This window comes from Polypterus senegalus, chromosome 9 (genome assembly GCF_016835505.1).
Source record: "Polypterus senegalus isolate Bchr_013 chromosome 9, ASM1683550v1, whole genome shotgun sequence".
NCBI lineage: Eukaryota > Metazoa > Chordata > Cladistia > Polypteriformes > Polypteridae > Polypterus > Polypterus senegalus.
Genome location: NC_053162.1, coordinates 117,088,505 through 117,111,513, shown reverse-complemented (window position 1 = coordinate 117,111,513; position 23,009 = coordinate 117,088,505). Strand labels below are relative to the sequence as shown.

The 23,009-nt window shown below is 35.9% G+C and overlaps 1 protein-coding gene across 1 annotated transcript in view; it reads left to right on the top strand.

Moving 5' to 3' along the window:
• The window catches only part of rhpn2 (rhophilin, Rho GTPase binding protein 2), a 90,810-nt gene that overhangs the window by 16,681 nt on the left and 51,120 nt on the right, over positions 1-23,009 (top strand). The window contains exon 2 of the mRNA XM_039763610.1: positions 15,733-15,848. Coding sequence (XP_039619544.1) covers positions 15,733-15,848 — 116 coding nt within the window. The remainder of the gene's footprint in view (positions 1-15,732; positions 15,849-23,009) is intronic.

Genomic DNA, 23,009 nt, shown 5'->3' with positions numbered 1-23,009 from the left:
CATTTTGTCAAACATAATCTGATCTGTCACAACTTTCCTTACTGTACGTCAATGACTGTTTTGCAGCTGCTTACACCCACACAAGTGGCCCTAATAAAAACATTTCAATAGCCATGATTGCTCGTTCCATATCTTAAGCAGGGTGCACTGGGGTGTAGCAGTTTAAACTGATATTATTAAGTAAATAAAAATCAACCAATTTGCCTTTTCACTATTTACTTGTATATCACTAGATATCTAGGCTTATATTAAGGAGCTATACTGCAGTTGAATTATTAAATCTACTTTTTTTTAAATAGAAGCATTAGGTTTTATGAGATTATGGAGACCGCTAAATTAAGAACCTAATATGATATAATCCTTAAACAGCAGGAACACGTAATAGTCCAGGTAGGTTAGTCAATAGTGAAAGTTGCATTGGTGGCACAATGATATATATACACTCACAAAAAAATAAAATTTCAGAAAAATAGTACCGTTTGATTTTGGAGGACAAGTGCATGCATCAGATGCTGATTTACAGTGTGCTGTTTCCTCTCTCACTTCCTTTCAAGGCCTGGATAACTACTTATTCAAAAAACACTATAGGATGTAAAAGAAAACACAGGTTTTATAGAAACATAATTTAATTAAAATTTAAAATTCACATATAATCTTGATATGCAGTTTTAAATGGAGATAGTCCAAATTTTTTTATCTTTCCCCAGTCCTTTGTGGCCGTCCTGTTATTTAGTTAGGTAGCATATATGTGTGATGAAACCTTATTTGTAACAGAGTATCAAAAGTTTAAAATCATTCTAGGCTGTATTTGTTTTGACATATTTTCAACAACAGATATTCAAGTGTTAAAATACAAGTGCATTTTCCCTGCACAGAATTATCAGATTATACATTAGTGAATGTACTCCTAAATATGCAGCTCGATATGCTTGAATAATTTAAACAATCGTCTTGTGTTATTTTTCAAATGACACATACAGTATGTTAAGCTTTAAAATGCTTTCAAGTTTATATTATATGCTAGTTTTATTTCATGCAAAATGTTTAAGGCAGATACATTAGTCTATATTTATATTAAGTGTTACTACCACTATGTCTGTGCTGTAAATATTATTTTCAGAAAACATTTATATAATGATGCAGTATAAAATCTAGCATGATGGGCACCCTAGTGGTAATCTTAAACATCTTGAATAATGCAAAAGAAGCCAATGTTGTATAATATGTTGACAAGTGAAGTACGAGAGGTAGAAAAGGGAGATGTCTTGTCTAACTGGTGGAGTAGTTGGCCATCTCAAATGCACCAAGCTCTCCCTTTCTTACCAACTATCTCTCTGTCTTTCCCCTTGCTTGTTTCTCCCCCATAGGACTGCTACATCTTACATCCTAAATTTAAGCTCAGTGGACTTCCCGCCTGTGGTATCTCCAAATCTCTGGGTCTTTTATGGGTTTTGAGTCTTGAGGTCCCTGATATCACAATGAAAATGTATTTAACCCAGAAAGCTGTGTATAATTTTATCAAACATGAACGTGCAGCAGTATATTGGTCATTCCCGTTGTACCACGGGTCCAGCAGACTGGAGCTAAGTGACTGTCTGTGTAGAGGATGTACAATATATCTCCCCCCGCCCCCACCATCTGAGTGTAGGTTTTAAACCACATACAGTGATTTTCCTCCCACATACAAAACGTTAACTTGGTGTGTATTAATGAGTTTGGGCTGTGTATAGACAAGCAGATGTCATAGCTCCTGCTTTATACTTCAACCACCCATAATGCTGAGCTTGGGTTATGTGGGTAAGATAATGAATAAATAGATTACAATAGAAAAATAGAATGAATTCTAGCATTTCAGTGTGCATAATGTTCCATCTTAACTATCAATTATAACATCTTATTATTAAGTGCTTGAAATAAGTCTTAATATTTAAATGATTTCTCTTACAGTGTTAAAAATAGGTTAAAAGGCTGGACAGTACCAGTCTTTATTTAGGATATGGTGCTTGCAGGGATGTCTGTGTTGTAATCAGGTAATAGTTGTATATAAGAAATCTCTGTAACTACTCAACAGTTTGTTTTTAAACTAGCTTTTTAGAATAATAATAGAAAAGCTATGGTCTTTAGAATAATATGCATATTTTGCCAACTATGTCAGAAAATAAAACTGTAGCCTCAAGTCTTTTGCACAGCTTCAAGTTATTTATCAAGTTTATTTTATTATTATTTATTTTTAATTTGAATTAGTTACTGAGACCGCAGGGGCCAGATTCTAAGGTCTAGCCACTTGGGTGCCCAGAAGGTATTCTTAGGGTCCACACCCCAAACTATTAAATTGTTGAGAGTAAATTCACCAAATAGAAGTGGGTGTTGATGTAAATACCCTGTCATGTTTGGTGTCTGGTGAAGGAGAGAGAGAGAGAGAGAGAGAGAGAGAAAATTTGTGTGAATAAGCCATTTCTGCTTTGTGATCAAAATGGAATGCTCCCACACGACACTAGATGGAAAGTAAACCAGCAGATGCCCAACTTTTTATGGATTGGATGTTGGAAGGGTAGAAAGAGGCCACAAGACATCCTGACCAACAGTTGGCAGCATAAGATTCATAGCAGGGAAAAACTCAATCCAGGCTGCCCATTTAAGGCTCGAGTCAAAGAAGACTGGCTTTAGTAGTTTCCCAACTGAATGATAAAAGTACATCAGCATGTCTCTGACAAACGGTGATGGCGCCATATTTCCAGTCTGAGGAAAAGCTCAGCTGTAGGGTAAGGTTATTATAATTTTGCCTTTTTATATTAGTTTTTATTTTTGTTTTTTTTCTGACCTTACTTGGAAATTCAGTTTAGTTTTAGTTTTCCTTCATAGTGTATTTTTAGCTTTAATTTATTTTTTATTTCACAAAGACATTTTTATTTTATTTTTATGTCTATTAGTTTTAGTAATTATGGTACGGTTAAAGAGCTTACTATGGAGTTCAGTTTTGTGTTTCAATCTGACAGAACTATACACTTAATGGGTTGGGATATGAGTTTTATGTTAGTGGAAGCTTACTACACTACATGGCTTACTATCTGGCTTTGTTCTATCTGTTAAACAAGGATAATCAAAACCAGATACTGAATATGAATAATATTACACAGATTTTTTTATAATTTAAAAAAAATATATATATTTTCTGTCATTTGTGCTGAACAAATGTGTTCTGACTGTTGGCACTTTTCATCTTTTCCTTTTCCTGTCCAGAAAATCATGGGGGCTTAGGAAGAACAGGGCTGTTAGGCTTGAATAAGTATGTGGGAAACAGAGTAAAACAAGCATGTAGTGTCAAAGTTGGGGGCAATGAAACTTGAATAGCCCATGCATAAGAAAGTAAACCCTTAATGACCAGAGTAACAGCAGGTAATAGGAGTATGGACAGCCACAAAACAACAGAAACCGCATCTGAGATCAGGAGCAGTATATGCACTTTCTAACCTGCTTATTCAGAGCAGGATTGCAGAAAACCTGGAGCTTATCCCAGCAGCTTTGGATGCAAGGTAGGGCCAGCCAATTGCAACAATACAATATACAGTATTTGCAATATGTATGACAGGGCTGATGTTAATAACAAGAAGAGTATGATATTTCAGCTATCAGTTTTGAGAAAGATTGTAAAGAGGGGGACACATTTTAAAACATAATTCTGCCACTGGATTATTTTCTCAATATCAGATGTTTTGAACTTTGAAAGTAAAAGTAAAAAAAGATAAATTAATAAATATAGAATAAATATAAAAACTCATTAGTATGTTTAGTTTTCCACCAGTTGGCAGACTATCTTCACCTACCTACCTGTAGTTCAGTAGAGATATTGCCAACTCAGGAATTTTACAAGGTTTGTATCACTTTGTTGTTAAATGACCATTTTAAGGAAAAAGTGATTAGTTAGCAACAATATGCTGATCTTCTATGTTGACTGTTGGTCTCTTGATCAGTACTGTTTTATTTTCAACAAGTATTTCTCCTGTGCAAAGTGGCAGGTGAGTTATTGTCAACAAAACGCAGACACCTGAGAAATAAACTGAAACTTTGCTCACTCGTGATTTTTTCTGTCCATATGGTAAATGTTTTATTGACCAGCACATTCTGACTTCAGGAGTTTGAATTACATCTTGATATACAAGAAATGCAAATAAAAGCAGCAGCTCATCACAACAGACTCATATGCAGCCTGGAATTTGGCTTAGTATGTGCTTCTTTTTAATAGTTGCTTTGTACATACATTGTCTTGGGCTCCGTTAGAGTTACAGCTAACTTGCTGTCATTTATGAACAGACTGAAATTCTGTAAGAGATTATCTGTATCTAATACATCACTCTTGAGCCCCAGATATCCAGTGAATGAAAGCTACCAAGCACATTCAAAGCAAAATCAATACCTTGGTATGCTTCACTCACTTGAACCAGAATCAGTTATGCTGCCATCAGCTCCTGAAGATCTGTCACTATTCTCACACAGTAAATCGCTTTCTTCGTTACATGCTTTACATGCCCATATTTGGCTTGCTCTGTCACCGCAAATGTTGTGTCAACACCCACCCTATGTTACCAGCCGCTGTTCACTGGTTGAATATACAGTGGGTACGGAAAGTATTCAGACCCCCTTCAATTTTTCACTCTTTGTTATATTGCAGCCATTTGCTAAAATCATTTAAATTATTTTTTTTCCTTATTAATGAACACAGCACCCCATATTGACAGACAAAAAAAAAGAATTTTTGAAATTGTTGCAGATTTGTTAAAAAAGAAAAACTGAAATATCACATGGTCCTAAGTAATCAGACCCTTTGCTCAGTATTTAGTAAAAGCACCCTTTTGAGCTAATACAGCCATGAGTCTTCTTGGAAAAGATGCAACAAGTTTTCCACACCTGGATTTGGGGATCCTCTGCCATTCCTCCTTGCAGATCCTCTCCAGTTATGTCAGGTTGGATGGTAAACGTTGATGGACAGCCATTTTTAGGTCTCTCCAGAGATGCTCAATTGGGTTTAAGTCAGGGCTCTGGCTGGGCCATTCAAGAACAGTCACAGAGTTGTTGTGAAGCCACTCCTTCATTATTTTAGCTGTGTGCTTAGGGTCATTGTCTTGTTGGAAGGTAAACCTTCGGCCCAGTCTGAGGTCCTTAGCACTCTGGAGAAGGTTTTTGTCCAGGATATTCCTGTACTTGGCTGCATTCATCTTTCCCTCGATTGCAACCAGTCGTCCTGTCCCTGCAGATGAAAAACATCCCCACAGAATGATGCTGCCACCGCCATGCTTCACTGTGAGGACTGTATTGGACAAGTGATGAGCAGTGCCTGGTTGTCTCCACACACTGAGGAGAGGCAAGACACATGACAGCCCGCATGGAGTTTGCTAAAAGACACCTGAAGGACTCTGAGATGGTGAGAAATAAGATTCTCTGGTCTGATGAGACCAAGATAGAACTTTTTGGCCTTAATTCTAAGCGGTATGTGTGGAGACAACCAGGCACTGCTCATCACTTGTCCAATACAGGCTTCACAACAGCTCTGTGACTGTTCTTGAATGGCCCAGCCAGAGCCCTGACTTAAACCCAATTGAGCATCTCTGGAGAGACCTAAAAATGGCTGTCCACCAACGTTTACCATTCAACCTGACAGAACTGGAGAGGATCTGCAAGGAGGAATGGCAGAGGATCCCCAAATCCAGGTGTGGAAAACTTGTTGCATCTTTCCCAAGAAGACTCATGGCTGTATTAGCTCAAAAGGGTGCTTCTACTAAATACTGAGCAAAGGGTCTGAATACTTAGGACCACGTGATATTTCAGTTTTTGTTTTTAATAAATCTGCAATAATTTCAAAAATTCTTTTTTTTTGTCTGTCAATATGGGGCGCTGTGTGTACATTAATGAGGGAAAAAATTAATTTAAATGATTTTAGCAAATGGCTGCAATATAACAAAGAGTGAAAAATTGAAGGGGGTCTGAATACTTTCCGTACCCACTGTATGTGGGCTGCTCGTAGTGGATGACTTTCTGTTTTAGTGTTAAAAGTTACAAGGGTTAAAGATTGTCAGGAATATTTATTCAAAAACTAAATATGAAATTCTTATTAATATATTTTAATTTCAGGACCACTGCATCCCAGGTTAGCCTTTGTGTAAGTTCAGTTGTGACAAAAACTAAAAATATTTTTAGTAAATTTTATTTCAGTTAGGCTTTCCAGCTATTTTAATAGTTTCATTTAGTTTTAGTTTTTCATTTGTTTTGTTAATTTTATTTCAGATTACAAAAATGTTTTTATTAATAGTTTCAGTTTTGATTTTAGTTTTTGTTAACTGTAATTACCTTGCTGTAGAGCTGCTAAGAGACTTGAGTGTTTATGGAATTTAGAAGGCTCAAGGACATCAGAGCCTTTAGAGGGGGGCGTAACCTAATCACCCAGTGATCCCACAAGTGAATAAAGTACATTCATGTAGCCTGAAGGATCATATATGCACATGTGTGTATATATTGTAGTTAGTTATTTCAAATATGAAACAGTCTAATTTTCTCTCACAAGGTAAATTCAGAGCATTATGAATTGTGTTTTAAATGGGAATTTCTATTCTTAAATTGGAGACAGGTGAGATGTGTGAAATAAATTTCCACAATTAAATTAGTTGAGATGATTTAGGTAAGTATGTTTTTCATATTAGGTAAAATATGAGGGGGACCAAAAAATTTCGTCAAAAGCAAGGGAATAGGGTGTAGATACAGTATTAACTATGCCATTGGGTATCACAAGTCTAAAGTCTTGTTAGTCAGTCTGTAAATTGGTACTATGGTGAGTTGATTGAGATGCATATTTCTGAGGTTTATTCTGCTATCTTGCATGTGGCTCCATCAATTTTCTTTTTCTTTTTCTACAAGCCTAAAAACCAGCAACATTAAACTGAATTGCTGAAGCATCTATGGTGAAAGAAAACCTCTGCATTTTCCAACATGACCGTGCACCTGTACACACTGCTGCACCATGACTGCCCTCCTGTACATACAGTGTTATCAGTCAAACAGTTTTTGACCAAAAACAACATGGTTGTCTCTTCACACCTCCCATATCTGCTTGATCTCGCTTGATGTGTATTTTTTTTTTTTTTAAACCTGGGTTCCCCTTCGTAGACTGACACATTTACAATTGTTAATATACAGCTGAAATGTTATTTCATTAATTAAAGGAAATCCTGCAATATCTAATGCCTAGCCTCCTTAAATTTGTAAAGTGTTTGTACCATTTTAAGAACTGTTTACATTTTATATGCTTAAAAACTTTCAAGTAGTATTACAGTGGAATTGTTTTGATAATTTTTAAGTATTAATTGCCTAATTCAGTATCACCCACAATAAGTCCATAAGGTTTAGTTGTGAACTTAACAAGACCTAACCATACACTTATTAAATTTTTCTTCAATTGTTCTGATGTTGGCTAACTTTTGTGGTAATAACTATTGTCTTGCCATGTTATCAATCTCCTCTACTGAAGAATTCATAGTGCATTCAGTAACAGTAAATCATTCAGGTCCCAATGCAATCAAGTATTACCAAAACTAACATTTATTATTAACATTTTTGGAATTGCACTGTGGAATAGTGAAATACAATGTCAGTGTTTCAACAGAAATAACAGGACCAATGATGATCAAAAATGTCCATCTTTGTCTTGGAAGTCGATTGAGCTTCATGCTTTGATATTCTACTAGTATTGTTGAATAAATTGGGGGATCCCTTACCTGACCCATGCTAAAAATTTAAATGACCAAGGAACACAGTCAGTTCTGTCTTCTCTTGGGCCTGAGAAAGCCACTTTATCGCCCACTTCTTTCCTTTTTTTTTTTCTTCACAGGGTCAGTGCCTGTCACCTGGACTCAAACGTTAATAGCACTTGCTAACCACATCTTACTTGAACTTCATCAAGCTATCCTCTTTCTACTTCACATCTCACTCTGAACTGTACATATTGTGCAGTCTATTTTTTCCTGTCCATGGCACCACACCTTTTTCACTCATTTGTCCACTTTATTGGTCAGTGCTGTTTGTGTGCCCTGTCTATACCTTTTGCTGGCAGCCTTCACTTACATAAACCAGAAAGCCCTAAACAGCCGATAGGAAGCACTGTATTTGTATCTACATACGCTAAACTGTCAATGCACAAGGTTTGTTTGCATAACCTACCGGTATAGTATATTTAGTTTTTTTATTTTATGGGTTGTTTTTACCCCCAAGCACTGATGAATCAAATTGTCCTTTCTTAGTGGATACCTACTGTCCTAGATGTAGTTGGGTGGGAAGCGATGTTTCACAGCACTTCACAGTATATGGGCATATACGCTGTTACTTCATGCCTTTCTCAGATATTCTAGCTGTATATGCAAATTCACAAATCAGCAATATATAATTATATATTAAATATATTAGTCTAAATACATTTCAATATGTAAATATATAATTGATTCAGAAAGTATTCAGACCCCTACACTTGCTGTACACTTTATTGTGGTGTTGATTTTTTTTAAATAAATACATTTGCCATTTTCAGCCATCAGTCTAAAGTTAATAAACCCATATTGACAAAGTGAAAACATGTTTTCAGAAAAGCTTGCAAATTTACTAAAAATCAAAAACTGAAGTCTCACATTTATATAAATATTCAGACTCTTTGCTGGGTCACGTTCATCCTGTTTGCTTTAATCATGCTTGAGATGTGTCTAGAGCTTGATTGGAGTCCACTGTTGCGAAACTGAATAGTTTAGAAAGGCACATACCTGTGTATATAAGGTCCCACAATTCACAGTGCATGTCAGGACAAACCAAGGAAACTTCTGTAGACCAGCATGATCAAATTGTGGTGAAGCATATGTGAGTGTTCCAAAGAGCACAGTGGACTCAGTTATTGTGAAATGAAAGATGTTTGGAACAACCAGGACTCTTTGTATAATTGGCTGTGTGGCCAAATTGAGTAACTGGAAAAGGGGGGTCGTAGTCAGGGTGATGACCAAGAACCCAAAGGTCACTGCAGTAGTGCTTCAGAAGAACGACCATCTCAGCAACACTCCATGAATCAGATGAATCTCTCAAAACAATGACCATCTTAGCAGCACTACATGAATCGGGTGTTTATGGTAGAGTAGCTAGATGGAAGCCACTCTTGAGTAAAAGGCATATGGCAGCCTACTTGGAGTTTACCAAACAGGTTGTAAAGGTCTTTGAGGAGATGATGAATAAGATTCTCTGGTCTGACAAGACAAAAAGTGAACTTATTGGACAGAATTCCAATCACTATGTCTGCTTATCTATTGCCTAATGCCATCCAGCAGTGAAGCATGCAGTGGAAGTACTTCTGAGCAATAGGTGCATTTAGACTGGTCAGAATTAAGGTATGGATGAATATAGCCAAATACAGAGAGGTTCTTAAAGAAAACATGCTCAAGAGTGCACGCAACCAAAACTGCAATGACAATTCACCTTTCAGCATGGGTATGACCAGAAGCATACAGCCAAGACAAGCTGGAATGGTTTAGGGATAAGCCACTGACTGTTCTTGAGTGGCCCAATGAAAGCTCAGACTTAAACCCCATAGAATTTATGGGGTTCAGAACATATGTGGAGAGACCTGGAGAAGATGGAAGTTAGCAGCTGTTTCCAATCTAATTTAACAGAGTATGAGTGGATCTACCAGGAAGAATGGGATAAACTGTCCAGGTATTCAAAGATTATAGAGACTTGCCCAAGAAAACTTAGTCTGAATGCTTAAATAAGAGAGTTCAACTTTTAATTTTTAATAAATTTGCAACTTTTTTTAAAACATGTTTTGACTTTAGCATTATAAGTTATCGAATGGCAAATTTATGTATTAAATCTACAGCACAATAAAGTGTGCAGAAAGTGGAGCTACTTTAATATCATTGTTTCAATAGGCTATGTCTGCCTTTACATTAGTTTTCTGAAAATAAAGTTGTGTTTGCTGTAGAGAAGAGGGGATGTCTCCAAGCACTGTAAAAGATTTTGTATCAAATATGTTTGGGGAAAATAATAAATTGATGAATTTGTTAACTGTTTTGAAAATAAGTGTCCTACACATATTAAATATGACAACATCTTTCAGCCTTGTTTGTTTTGGCAGTGCAGTGACTGTAGTATGGGAATGAAAAATAAAGACCCCTTTGTTTTCTTTCTTTCGGGCACAGTAGCTCACATTAGCCATTGTGTGCTGCATTCAAAATCCTTTGATTCAATGTCTCTTTTCTTGTTTCTATGCAACCTTCCAGAAAAGCACTGGAATTGCAAGCAAGTAAATTTTACCACCTTTTCTCACATGTAAATAAATGTTTGTTTTTTTTTTATGTTTTTTTTTTTTGTCTAATCAACGAGAGTGACAAACAAATTTAATCATCATAAACCTTGCTTTGTCTTATTTAATAGTGCCTGTCTGATAAATATAAGTGTAATTTACCATGTAGTGCAAAATGAATTAAGTAAATACTTTAAACTTTAATGGTAATGGCCTCTTAAGATGCTGTTTTACAAAAAATGTTCAGGGTATATTTAAAGCACTTACAGCTGTAAACAGTTTATAGTAACATGAGTAATGCTTGATATCAGTCTCTTTACTTTTCAAAAGAGGACCCTATGGGAAGTTAATCATCAAACTACATGAGGCAATGAATTGAGGAGCACTGCACTAATTAGTACAGAAGCAGCTTAAACAAAGATAACAAAAAGCTTTAGTAGTATGAGGATATTCATATTTAGTTGAGGAAAAAGGTTACATAAGGGTTATACTGGGTCTGCTTCTTTTTTAAAATGTATACATGATTTAGATAAGGTGGCGTGGAGCAGAGAAGTTTAAAGGATGTAATTCACAGGAAAGCATTTAAAAGTGAGTCAAGTAATGCTTTAAGGTTTTACATTACATTTAAAACTGGTGCAGAAAAGAATGTTTGTAGAATCTTTCAGATCCTGTAAAATCACATTCTTTGAGCAGTTTTGGATACCAAACAAGAATAATATAATAGCCTCCACAGAAGATCTTCTTGGCCTATTCCTCGACAGAAGGGTATAAACTATGAGGAGAGAGAGTAAATTGAATCTTTACAATTAAAGAAAATATTTTGGCATTGTGGGGTGTGATAAGTGATTAAAATCATTATGGGTACTAATTAGTAAGGTGGAGTCCAACTCTTACAATAAAGTCTGCTGAACAACCAGATTGAAGTTGGTTAAGGGTAAATTTTGCACAAATATTGTGAAGTCCCTTTTACCCAAAGATGGACTATGGATACTTGGAGGAAAAAAGTCAAGGTTAAGGTTTTTTTAAATTAGCATTTTACAGTTTTCCAGGCATTAGCTTTTCAAATATTTATTAATGCTTCAAATATACAACAATATTCAGTTTTCATTTAGTATAGTGAGTTAATACACTCTCATTACATGGTTCCAGTGTGTGAATTTCTTTTACTCTTAAAGAGTGTACATGTTTTGGCAAATATTTTCTTACAAATGGACATAATGACACTAGTTGAAATTAGGTGAGTATGGCTAGGACTTTGAACAAGCAGTAGTATTAGTCAAGACACTTTCTTATTCAATGTATGGTTTAATTTAAAGCTTTTAATTTATACACCTGTAAGACATATGACCAAGAATCTGTGGTGTGACCCACAATAAAATCACAAAAATCACTGACTTAAGTTTAGTCCATCAACCCAAAGACATTTAGTAATAAGATTACAGAAAATTATTAAAATTGATGGTTGAAGGTCTGTTAGTTTCTATCAAGACACCTTTTGCCGTTATTTCTAAAAAGCCAGCTGTTATGGTGTTGTGCCACAGGCTAATTTCTGTAGCTGAAAATTGAAGTTATATGCCGCTTCCTAATTGAAAATAGCCATATCATAATAAGTATAACTTCTAAAATCAAATGGTAGATCTATACTTCTGCTAAATCATAAGTTTTATAGTAGGTAGTCTAAATAAAACTGAGTTGCTTTTGAATAATTTATATGCCCCCTGTTGGAGTAATAATGAGTATGTGTAAATGTTCTCTTTCTTTGTGTAACTTCTCTTCTCATAAACCTGTACAAACTAATAGTTTTAACAGTATACTTCGCCATCATTCATCCTGAATCATTACAAGCTCATACATAGTACAGGTGTTTATGGTGGCAATATGTGTGATGAATCCATGGTTACGTTCGCATTTAAATAAATATTCATTACATATTCAGGTAACTCATTTAAAATAAAACCGCTTGATATAATCATAGCTTTCGGTAGAGTATTCAGGAAACGGATGTCAGAATTATTTTCTAATGAAAATGAAAGTAATCTTTTACTATATATTAAAACAATACTGGGTGTCTATGTGTGTGCATGAATGCGTGCGTTTGTGCACACTTCCATGGCCAATCCGATCAAACTGATTGGTCAGTTTGGTTTTGGAGGTGTGATCAACAGAGCAAGTGCTGAGCAAGAGAAGCTGAGGTACACGAGGAGAAGTCAGGGCACGCAGCAACTATGCTGAGAGCCACCTTCAAACACGGGAAGTATTTGCAAGAGTACAAATGATCTTTTCACATCCGGTGATGGGGCCCATTTACCATTGGTGGTTGTCAGAAAGAATAAACCGGAGGCAACTAAGATGCCTCTAAATGATAAGTCCGAGTATCATATTTTATGGGAATATGAGGAATATTGAAGGTACACTCAGGGCAAAAGATTATCAAGTGTTTTTAAATTTATTCTATTACCTGTGTTTAACGGTGGTGGGTGCGGCAACAAGCTGTATCAATGCATGCTTCCAACCTGTCCAACAGGTATGAGTCTAGAGTATTACAGAACCACATAAACCCACTTTAGAGTTGTGGGATTGGAGCCTATCTCAGCCTAATTGGGCACAAGATCGGAATTACTCCTGAATAAGCCTCCACTCTATTTTAGGACATGCTTGTCACTCTTTCAAAGGGTGAGGATTATATCATGCCATTTGTGAAAGATCACCTCTGACCATTTTTGGTATAAGGTTAAAATGCATAACATCAAAAAAAAGATAGGTTGTTGAAGAATGTGCCAGTCATCAAAGTCTTACTAATATTGTCAGGTTTTTTTTATGGTAGTAATGTGTCAGCCACCACCTTCATTGCTTATGTGTGTAGCAGTATTAAAATATAATTAACCTGCTACAGAAAAAAATAAAACACCTACCGTATTAAAAGCCTCATTAATTATTGTTTTAGGAAATATATAGTAATAACAAATGGCCATTGTAATAAAATAAATTCAAGCATGGACATTGTTTATTTACTCCATCTGGTGAATCCCCCACATGCTTTGTTTACAGCAGATTAAAGAAATCTAACATAGCACTTTCTTTTCACTTAGGTGGATTTATGTAACGCATTTGAATGTATTTTAATTTTCACGAGTTGGCATATAGATCAATGGCATACTCCAGAAATACCATTTATATTGTTAAGCATTATGTAATTTCCCAAACTAGTTTAACATATTAAGAGTTATGAATAGATACGTGGTTAAAAGAAGTAATATATAAACTGTTATCAGAAAACCAAATATAACAGTTCTTATTTTCTAAACTAAATGTACTAGTATATATGTGAGGTTGCCCTGTTTAAACAGGCAGGCAGTTTAAAGAACATTTCCTCTAACATTATGTTACCAGTGGGAGTTCCCATATGATTTTAGTAGTTAAAGCAATTGTGTTTTTGTGCAGCGACAAGTTTTCATCCTGGGTGCCCTGTGGAGCTATGCTAATGTAAATCGCAATGTGGTTGCACATGTGTGATGTAACAGAAACAGAATTGTAGCCTATACTGAAAGCGTGTGACAAAGTAGTCCATTTTTTGTTTTATTTTGAAATATGAGTTAGTTCTTATGATTTAAACTGTTAATTTAGAATATTGTAGAGACCACTCCCATTTTTTTTTTTAAACAACAGTGCTAAACACTGAACTAAAGTAATATTTTTATTGCAGAAATTACACCCACCGCTTAAAGGAAAAAAAAGGTTGAATAATTGAATTTATTGATTGTAAATTAACATTCATTTCCTATTGCTCCTATCATATTTAAAATGTAAATCACCAAGTCAGCTACACAACACAATGCAACCAGTATTTTGTACTAATACAGTACAGTATTGTATCTGTACACAGTTTAATGAAGCTGAATTCTGTAGAGAAGGCAATGAAACAAAATTTGTAGTGTGATAATTTTTCATATTGCCATTTTCTAAACCTGTTTTTTCCATGTGAGATTTGGGTATTAATTCTCAAAGTTCAGTATTCACCAGAAAAGCAAAGTACACATATTATATTCTTCTCTCACGCTTGTTTCTCAACAAAATTATAAAGTCTGCTGAAAAGCTATGGAGAAAACCCATTGAATCTCTGCACCCTCGTATGTATGAGGTGTTGGGGGAGATTTGCCCATTAATGCATTAAATTACTTACAAAAAGCAAAGACCATTAAAGTGGATCGTTTGTCCAGAGCCTCTCTCAAGTATGTCATTCTGTTAAAGGATTGCATGGATGGACGAATGGAAGAGTCTCTGCTTTCTGCAGATTGACACAGGAGCCTCAGTCCCCTCAACTTTATTTTTCCTCTCAATTATTTAATTTTTTAGTAAACAGCTAATTTAAAAATGAACATGCTGTCTTTTGTGCACATCATTTTTCGGTAGCTGCTGGTAAAGAAGGTAATAAACTGTTAAGAGCCTAACATTCTTTGTTTTGTGTCTGGCCAAATGAATTCTGTCTTAGAAAGTATTACAATGTAGAAGCAAGCTGTGTTAGGTACCACTGTGAAGTCTTAGTGATTCTAAGCTCAGATCAAATTTAGAGCATTATTCTGTTCTGAACTTCAAGAGAAGGGAAAGTGGAGTGGATCCTCTAGGACTTTAGTTTTCACTTTAGTTCTCGTATGCCTCTTGTGTCAGTATGGTTAACATTTTGTTAATTTAATTTTGGTTAAAATTAACTTTTCTCTTAGCTCAATTAATTTGTTTAGGGTCTCTAAAGTCAAAATAAGTTATTCGGAATTATTTCTTAATATATAATCCTGCATTATGCCGTTTTGTTTTTGTTCTATCCACCCCTTGTTAGGCTGTGTTATTTACATGTCCGTTGTTGCAACAGTATGTCTGTCATTAGATAGTAGTGCAGCAGTATACAAGCCAGGTCCACACTAGTAGGAATCATCCAAGATTCTGGATTCTTTAAACATTAAAAGAAATGTTTGTGGTGGTTTTAGGAGAAAACCATTTTTAGAATTATTCAGGGCAAAGACTTTAGTGTATTCTTTTTTGCTTAAGAATTGACAAGAATTTGGGTTGATACCTTTTTGTTTTTATTTTAATCTTTTGATTTATTAACCTCTGCTTTGCTTCAGACAACAATTTTTGTCTGTTGTCTCATCTGGTCGTCTATAAAATATTTTTCCTGCTGCTATTTTCCAGTCACCTGAAAACCTTAAACTACGAACTCTGGTAATGAGGAAGACGGCACTAAACAAAAAATTATTGAAGCAGCACAGGTCCTTTTAAGTCTTTTTTGCTTCTTTTTGTCCACTGTTAAATGTACATTCTCGCTTAATTGAGCTGGTTTGCACAGATTGAAAACCTATTGTAAAGAGGTTTGACAAAGACTGTTGTTTGTAGTTCATATACCTCTTTTACTTTTGCAGGGATCTAATCCATTTGCCCAGACTGGCCGCAGCAAACTTCAGAACCAGCGAGCATCTCTGAATCAGCAGATCATTAAACAAATGCGTTTACGAGCAGGAGCAGAAAACCTCCTTCAGTAGGTTTCTTGATTTATTTTTTTTTTTTTATTATTTTAATATATACTGTTGTTGTAACTACTAGTGGGCACTACTGAGCCCCAAACCGCACACACATCACTACCCAACACAATTCCAGTTTGAAGTAAAATATTTTTATTTGAGAAAGTGCCTTCCACAATTAACATCATAATAGTCCATTCACGATTTTGCCTTCCTTCTCCAACTCAATTTAAGTGATACAGTTGGCTCTCCTTTAAAGTCAATCCGGGAACTGCTTCCAGTTTCCTGTCCAAGTCCACCGAAGCACTTCCGGGTTGTGCAGAAACCAGGTCAGTCCTTAAAAGAAACCAGGCCTGTCCAAAGACCCCAAAAGAGCTGTGTGTCTGGACTCCCAACTCCCATTCCACCCTGTGGGTGTCCTGATTGGGTTTTGCTCTGAGGGACACTGCCACCTGCCGTACAGAGGAGTGAACTGCTCCCAGTGAGCCCATTCATCCAATCCTTCCATTATGGCCTCCTGGCCGGGTATGAATTCTTCATATATCCTAGCCAGGACTTCTGTTCTTCCTTCTGGACACCTACTCTGTATATTAGTACTATTTTTTCTGGTGTTACAGCTTTATATTTATAAAATTGCATTTTCAAATTTAAAACATTCTATAAATTAGATGCATTATCTTTTACATGCAATGTTATAGAATCAATTTACAAAAGACAACATAACATTTTATGTAAGGTGACATTCCCTTCCTTACTTGAGAAAAGGGTCTTAGACAATTTTTCAGACTTTAATTTTTGTTCACTTTTTTGTCTTGAAACCCAGTGTGGTTAAAATTAGAGCCACTCAATTAAAGTAGTATAGCCTTTCTTATGTCATTGTCAAATGTCTTTGATGAATGTAATGCTCTTTCCAGTAAGTACAGGAACTGAATTTAATTAACATTGTTGACAGGGTACTTTAAAAACAATGATGTTAAGCAATTTCCTTAGTGATGTGAATTTAAAATACTCTATGCAATCTGTTCCTCTGTTTGAGAGGTCCATCCATCCATTGTCCAATCCGTAACATCCTAACTACAGGGTTACGGGGATTTGCTGGAGCCAGTCACAGCTAACACAGGGCGCAAGGCAGGAAACAAATCCTGGGCGAGGCGCCAGCCCACCACAGAGCGCACACACACACACACACACACACCAAGCACACACTAGGGACAATTTAGGTTTGCCAGTGCACCTAACCTGCATGTCTTTGGACTGTGGGAAGAAACCGGAGTACCCGGAGGAAAATCACGCAGACACTGGGAGAACATGCAAACTCCACGCAGGGTGGACCCGGGAAGTAAGGCAGCAGCGCTATCCACTCCACCACCATGCTGCCCCTTGAGAGGTGCATTTCCGTATACATGCTACTTGTTATACAGACTTGTTTTTTAGCCACAGTTATGGATAAAAATGGAGCAGTGTATAATGTTACTCTGTCCATTCTACTTTACTGGGGGGTTTTATCACGTCATATTTTCCTTATACAGTAAATTATATCTAGGTACTGTATAACTGTAAAATGCCAATTTGAATAGCCTCTTTAATGATAGTATGAAAGGTAGATGCCAACCTGTTGCTGAAGGGAATATAATGGGAGACTAATAAGTCAGTTGTTTTCCCCAGCAGAGTGTCAGATGAGGTAGTTTTGCTCCTTTAACTGAATGAATGATGTCAGGGGTGCACTTACTGCAAAGATAACTAAACAGTACTTTACCTGTCATCCTGATAATAACACATTTGACCAGGAAGATTAGTTTAATGCCAACAAATCTTTCTGTGGATAATAAGTAAAAATGCTAAATAAATGAAATTCTTAGATTGCTGAAAAGACTTATCAATTACTGCAAAGAGGTTTTTTTTTTTAAATCATCTACACTGAGGTCATGACACAAGCTGGCATTTCAGTTCATGAGTAGAAATGGCTAACATGACAGTCAAGAACAGTGATCCATATTAGGTTTATAGCATCGTCATTCCAAAAGGGATGTCATGTACAGATCAGAAATATGAATTATCCTCTCAATTTGGGTCAGTTTTCTCTGTCTATACATGGCACCACTGGCTCTGCAAACATCGTCTGTAGGCTGGAGACTTGTAATTATAGTTGTTGCACCTGTTCTCCAACCATTATGTTTTTATGCTTGCAAAGTCTTTCATACTACACTATTATGAAAAGATGAAAGAAAAACATATCAAAGTGTTGGGACACAACCAGAAAACCCTGTTTAACTGTCAAAGGTAAAAGAAATCAATATGTTCTCTGTGATATATTTGAATGTCATTGCTCTGTGGTGTTTCTTTTTTGAGTCCATTTAACATATGACAACTCAGTTCATAATTCTCTCATACCTCAAGCCTATCCCTTCTTATGCAACAATATAAAAAAAATGACAGAAGTGACATTATTGTTCGTCTTTAGATGCCTTCTATTTAATGTAAGAATAAAGGTGGATGTTTCATTTAGTACTGTGCTTTTCTTCAACACTCTTCTATGTGCGTCCACTTTGAACTCCTTAAAACTATCAGCTTGTTCTTATGTTTAATAACAAGGTGTCAAAATATTACAATGTACTTATTTCTAAGAAGAAATTTTTATACTGTATAGCCCTTTTCAGAGTGTATAGCCATTCATTTAGCCTATAATGCATGTAATGTAATCTGCTAAATTTTGACCCACTCTGTATCAGGGTGTTTGTGTAGTATAGTTTTTAGCACTGCTTCCTCCCAGCAGTGGTGATCAGGCTGCTAATGTTGGCCTTATCATAGTCTGTGTGGATTCTGTACATTTCTCCTCTTCTTCAGTGACATTAAAATTATTACTGTTTTTAAATGAAAATGAACATGTTTTCCATATATGTTCAAAATATAAATAATCCAGAAAAACAAAATAGCCACATCCAACATACAGGACGAATTCAATAAATTGTTGAAAACATTCATGCATAGTAATCACAGGAAACGGCTCATAATGTGCACAAAGTCCAAAGCTGTGAAAAAATAAATTAGTAGAAAGAAAAAAGTCAAATTACTGGTCCATTGGCTCTTTAGCAACTAAAACCTCTCTTCCCAAGTGCCGAAGCTCGCTCCGAAATCTTGGAGACTTCCTGGTTTGAAAAGGTTGAAAAAATACCTTTAAGACAACTTACATCATGGGGGAAAAAATGAACCTTTGCAACACTCGCCTCCTTACTAATGGTACTGAGGTTTTTTAAGTATTTCCTACCCAGTCACTTAAAGGCATTGGGTTCCTACTATTCAGATAGTGGGGGGTGGGGGACACCCCCTTATCCTCACTTTATACCTACACGTAAACTATCTTACCTACATCTCACACATCCCTGGGGATTACATCTAAACTTTTAAACAACAACAAGACATAAAATAAATGAACGAGTCTAGTGAAACTATTGCCATCCCATACTGCGATTGCTTTCCCTGCTTTCCCTTTTCGTTCCTCCCGACTGTCGTGAAATCCGCCGACCTTGACGGCTTTTAGCAGCATAAAGGGAGTATACAGCCATGGGCGCGTAGAATGAAAACTGCCCGCCAACTGAGTACTAACGCAGCTAGTCCACTTAAGAAGAGGATTCTGCCAAGCTGGTAAGTGAAGGCATTATCTAAAATCAAAAATCTGATATTTACCTGAATGATGCACAAACATTAAGTGTCTTATGGGAAATCATTTCACTTTACGAATCTTTTAGCATTACACCTGTCAACTCTATACTATACTTTATTTGGCTAAATAGCGTTTGCTACTGGTTCTTCCGTGTTGTCATTACATATAAACAAAATAAATGTTAAAGCGACATTTAAAAATAAGTTAATTCTTGAGATAATTGATTATAAGCAATTGACAGCAATCAGAGTACATCTTGTACCAAACAATATTTGTAAAACTACTTCAACAGACAACTAAATGTCTTTGTCTCTATCTTGTGTTTCTTATATGCTTTACTACAGTGTGCATTCTTGTCTCTCTCTGTCCTGTAATATTGTGTTCTTGACTGCATTCGACACCCATCCACTTTAAGCAGCATGTTATTAATTTTTCTGCAGAAGATGCTTCCCTTACATTGATTATAGGCTGTCAACTGAGTTATGTACTGTATCTGATTTTCACAAGGCTCTGAATTTTCTCTAAAACAGCTATGGGATATATCGTAAAACTTAAGTGACCAGTAAATTTGCTTTTCATACGTGTATTCAGCATTCATACTTTACAAAGCGGAATTTTAGATCCATACAGTTAGGCAACTCAACAAATGCCATTGAGGCAACTCAATGACAAAAGCAGAAAACATAGACAAATTTGTCAATTTTTAAATGAAAATGCATGGTTGTGGCTGTATTTCATCTGATAAGAGGTATAAATAATATTTGTGCTGACTTCTTTGTAGAGGCTCCTTCTGATAAAAAGACACTCAAATGGACATTAATTTTAAACTTTTAATTGAGAACTGATCTTGCCTATATGTAATGGACAAAACACTCCTGTAAGCGGGTACTGGTTCTGTACCTGGAAATTACTTTAATCCAATCACCGGAAGGTTGCACCTTTCTTTAAAACTAGCTGCACTCATCCCCTCATTCGCTCTTAAAACTCTTTCTGAAAAGGTCTCTTGGAAGGCATTCTCTTTGGAGTGAGAAGCCACCCACTCCACCCTGAAACCTAAAAGCTAATGAGGTGTTCCCTCTTTAAGGAGCTTAAAGATGACAACCTATTCTGTTTGTAAGCTGAACTATCCACTCTCTGTGGAGCAAAGGGCTCTCAAGCATTATTTGGCCTGGAAGCTACTCTCCACAGAGCCTTGGAGCTGGATGCTCTGAACTAGCTCCAAGATCCACTCTGCCAAAACAAGCTATGTGTCAGTGCCTGAGCCCAGTCTGAGAAGCAGCTTCAGAAAATGCCATGGGTAAAGGGCCATTTTCTCAAAGAAAAAGTGTACTCCAACACAAGACATTGTCTTCACTTGAACTGAAGACAACAGCAACAAACAGCTCCACATAATATCAGACATCTTTTTTTAAAGACTTGTTATCATAAAACTGCTTTATCTGTACCAATATAATTAACAACTCTAAATAGACAGTAAACAGCCAATCTCTCTTCTGTGTTGTTTGCCTCTTCTGTCTTGCATCCTGCCTTTTATGTCAATATATATGCAGTTATGTTTCTATAATTCTTCTGTTTATCAATAAATTGTATTTTCTTTTTACAATGATTGTGCGTCAGTTACTTTGATATAAGTCTAATGGCCAGAAATTCCTTCCTATAACAGAGAAACCAGGAAAACAAACTTAAATTATTTCCTTATTGGCATTGCCAAAGGAAAAACTGATAATTAACTGAGTGATTAACTCCTCTCATTTCCTACACCCCTGGACATAAAACATACATACTGTACCTCAAATCCTAAACAAGAATTACATATTTAAATGTAAGTAAAGGTAAATGTAATTCTAGTACATTTGAGCTTTTCATAAAAATTAAGTTTGTAAGCAATAGAATAGTAAATTTAACACAAGAAGCATAGTATGGTAGTCAGTCCTGGGATTAGATGATATAGATGACAAATTATATTTAGTTATTATTTTAGTTTTCTAGTGGTAGTTATCAAGGTTGGTGTGGAAAGCACATTGCTTCAGAAATGGGAAGTTGTATATTTTGTTAGTTTGACTGGGTTGGGGGTTGCTGGAAAATTGGTAGATAGGCTAAAGTTGAAAAGAGACTTTTTGGAGGAACATTACCAATGATCAAGCTAGATTATGTAATAAGTATAGCAATGTTATAGCTGGATCCTAAAAAAAGCTACTGGGGAGAATAAAGTAATAATATTGTTAGGGAATGTAGGCATCCATACATTATCCAACCCGCTATACTAGGATGAATTAGAGAGATAAGATAAAAGTTACTCATGTACCTGACAGGAAGGAGGCTCAGTAGCCCAAGCTATAGGGAAATAGAAAACTGAAAAGGGTATTAAGTCGCTCGGTTTGAAAGAAGGAGCCACATGTTATGGAGTTTGAGAAGAAATACTTTTGGAGATCTCAATTGAAACCTGTGAATTGAAAGTTAGAACTGAAAGGAAAGGAACAGACATCATCCAGATAGAGATTGTAAGAGAACCCATGGCAACGACATAAGTAATTGGGAAATGAGAGAGAGGAGGGCTCAGTTTCGGTTATTGAAGCTAGAGAAAGGCTGGCCTGAAACAAGTGACTGACTTTAATCTTTACAGATTCTCTTTTAAAATTACATCACTTTTAATAAACAAGATTGCTAAAAGGTTAAACTGTAACAATGAAAATGTTATAACCCCTCCATTTATATGGCATAGTTGTAAAGGGCAGTACACTGTAAAGTTAAACTGAAAAATATATTTTGAAAATGAGTAGGCAGTTTAAAATAAGTTGATGATATATGAAGTATACATTAAAGAGTTAATTTCAAAAACATGCACTTAAAATATTTATCATGGGTACTTTATTGATGAATGTAGGTGATTTCAGTTTTGAGGTAATAATGTTAAAAGGCACAGTTTTCACAAAAGTGATATATTCCATCAAACTGTTATCTTAAAGTGGTATGTGCAGACTAGAAACTATTGCTTTCATATTGTTTAGGTAATGGATACTGAATTATCTGGAAAGAAATTAGGTGCATATTACTAATCCTTAATCTGCTAGCATTAGTGATCTCTTTCATATAAAACTTGTACACATCCTGCTCAAAGCTTATATTGGCATATTAGTAACATTTAATGTCTAGGGCTGCAATGATTAGTCGATGAAATTGATAATGTCGACTACAAAAAATCGTTGACACACCAGTGGCCATTTTTGGTTAAGTTAAATGCACTTTTTTTGTTTAAAGACTATGTGCAGTTTAGTTTGAATTGTTTAATGTACTGTATTTCTTTTTTATTGTGATGGTCGCACTAATATAAAACAATGATTTTCAGATTCATATGTTTCACTGGTGGTTTTAATTTGATTATTAATTTTAATTGTGTTAATGCAGAGACATCAGGGTGACATTCACAGGTGGATAGACGTGAGCAGATGAGGCAAGATGCACTGGAGCCCAGAACAGGATGTGCTACCACAGCTCGCAGGCATCGGAATAGTCAGGC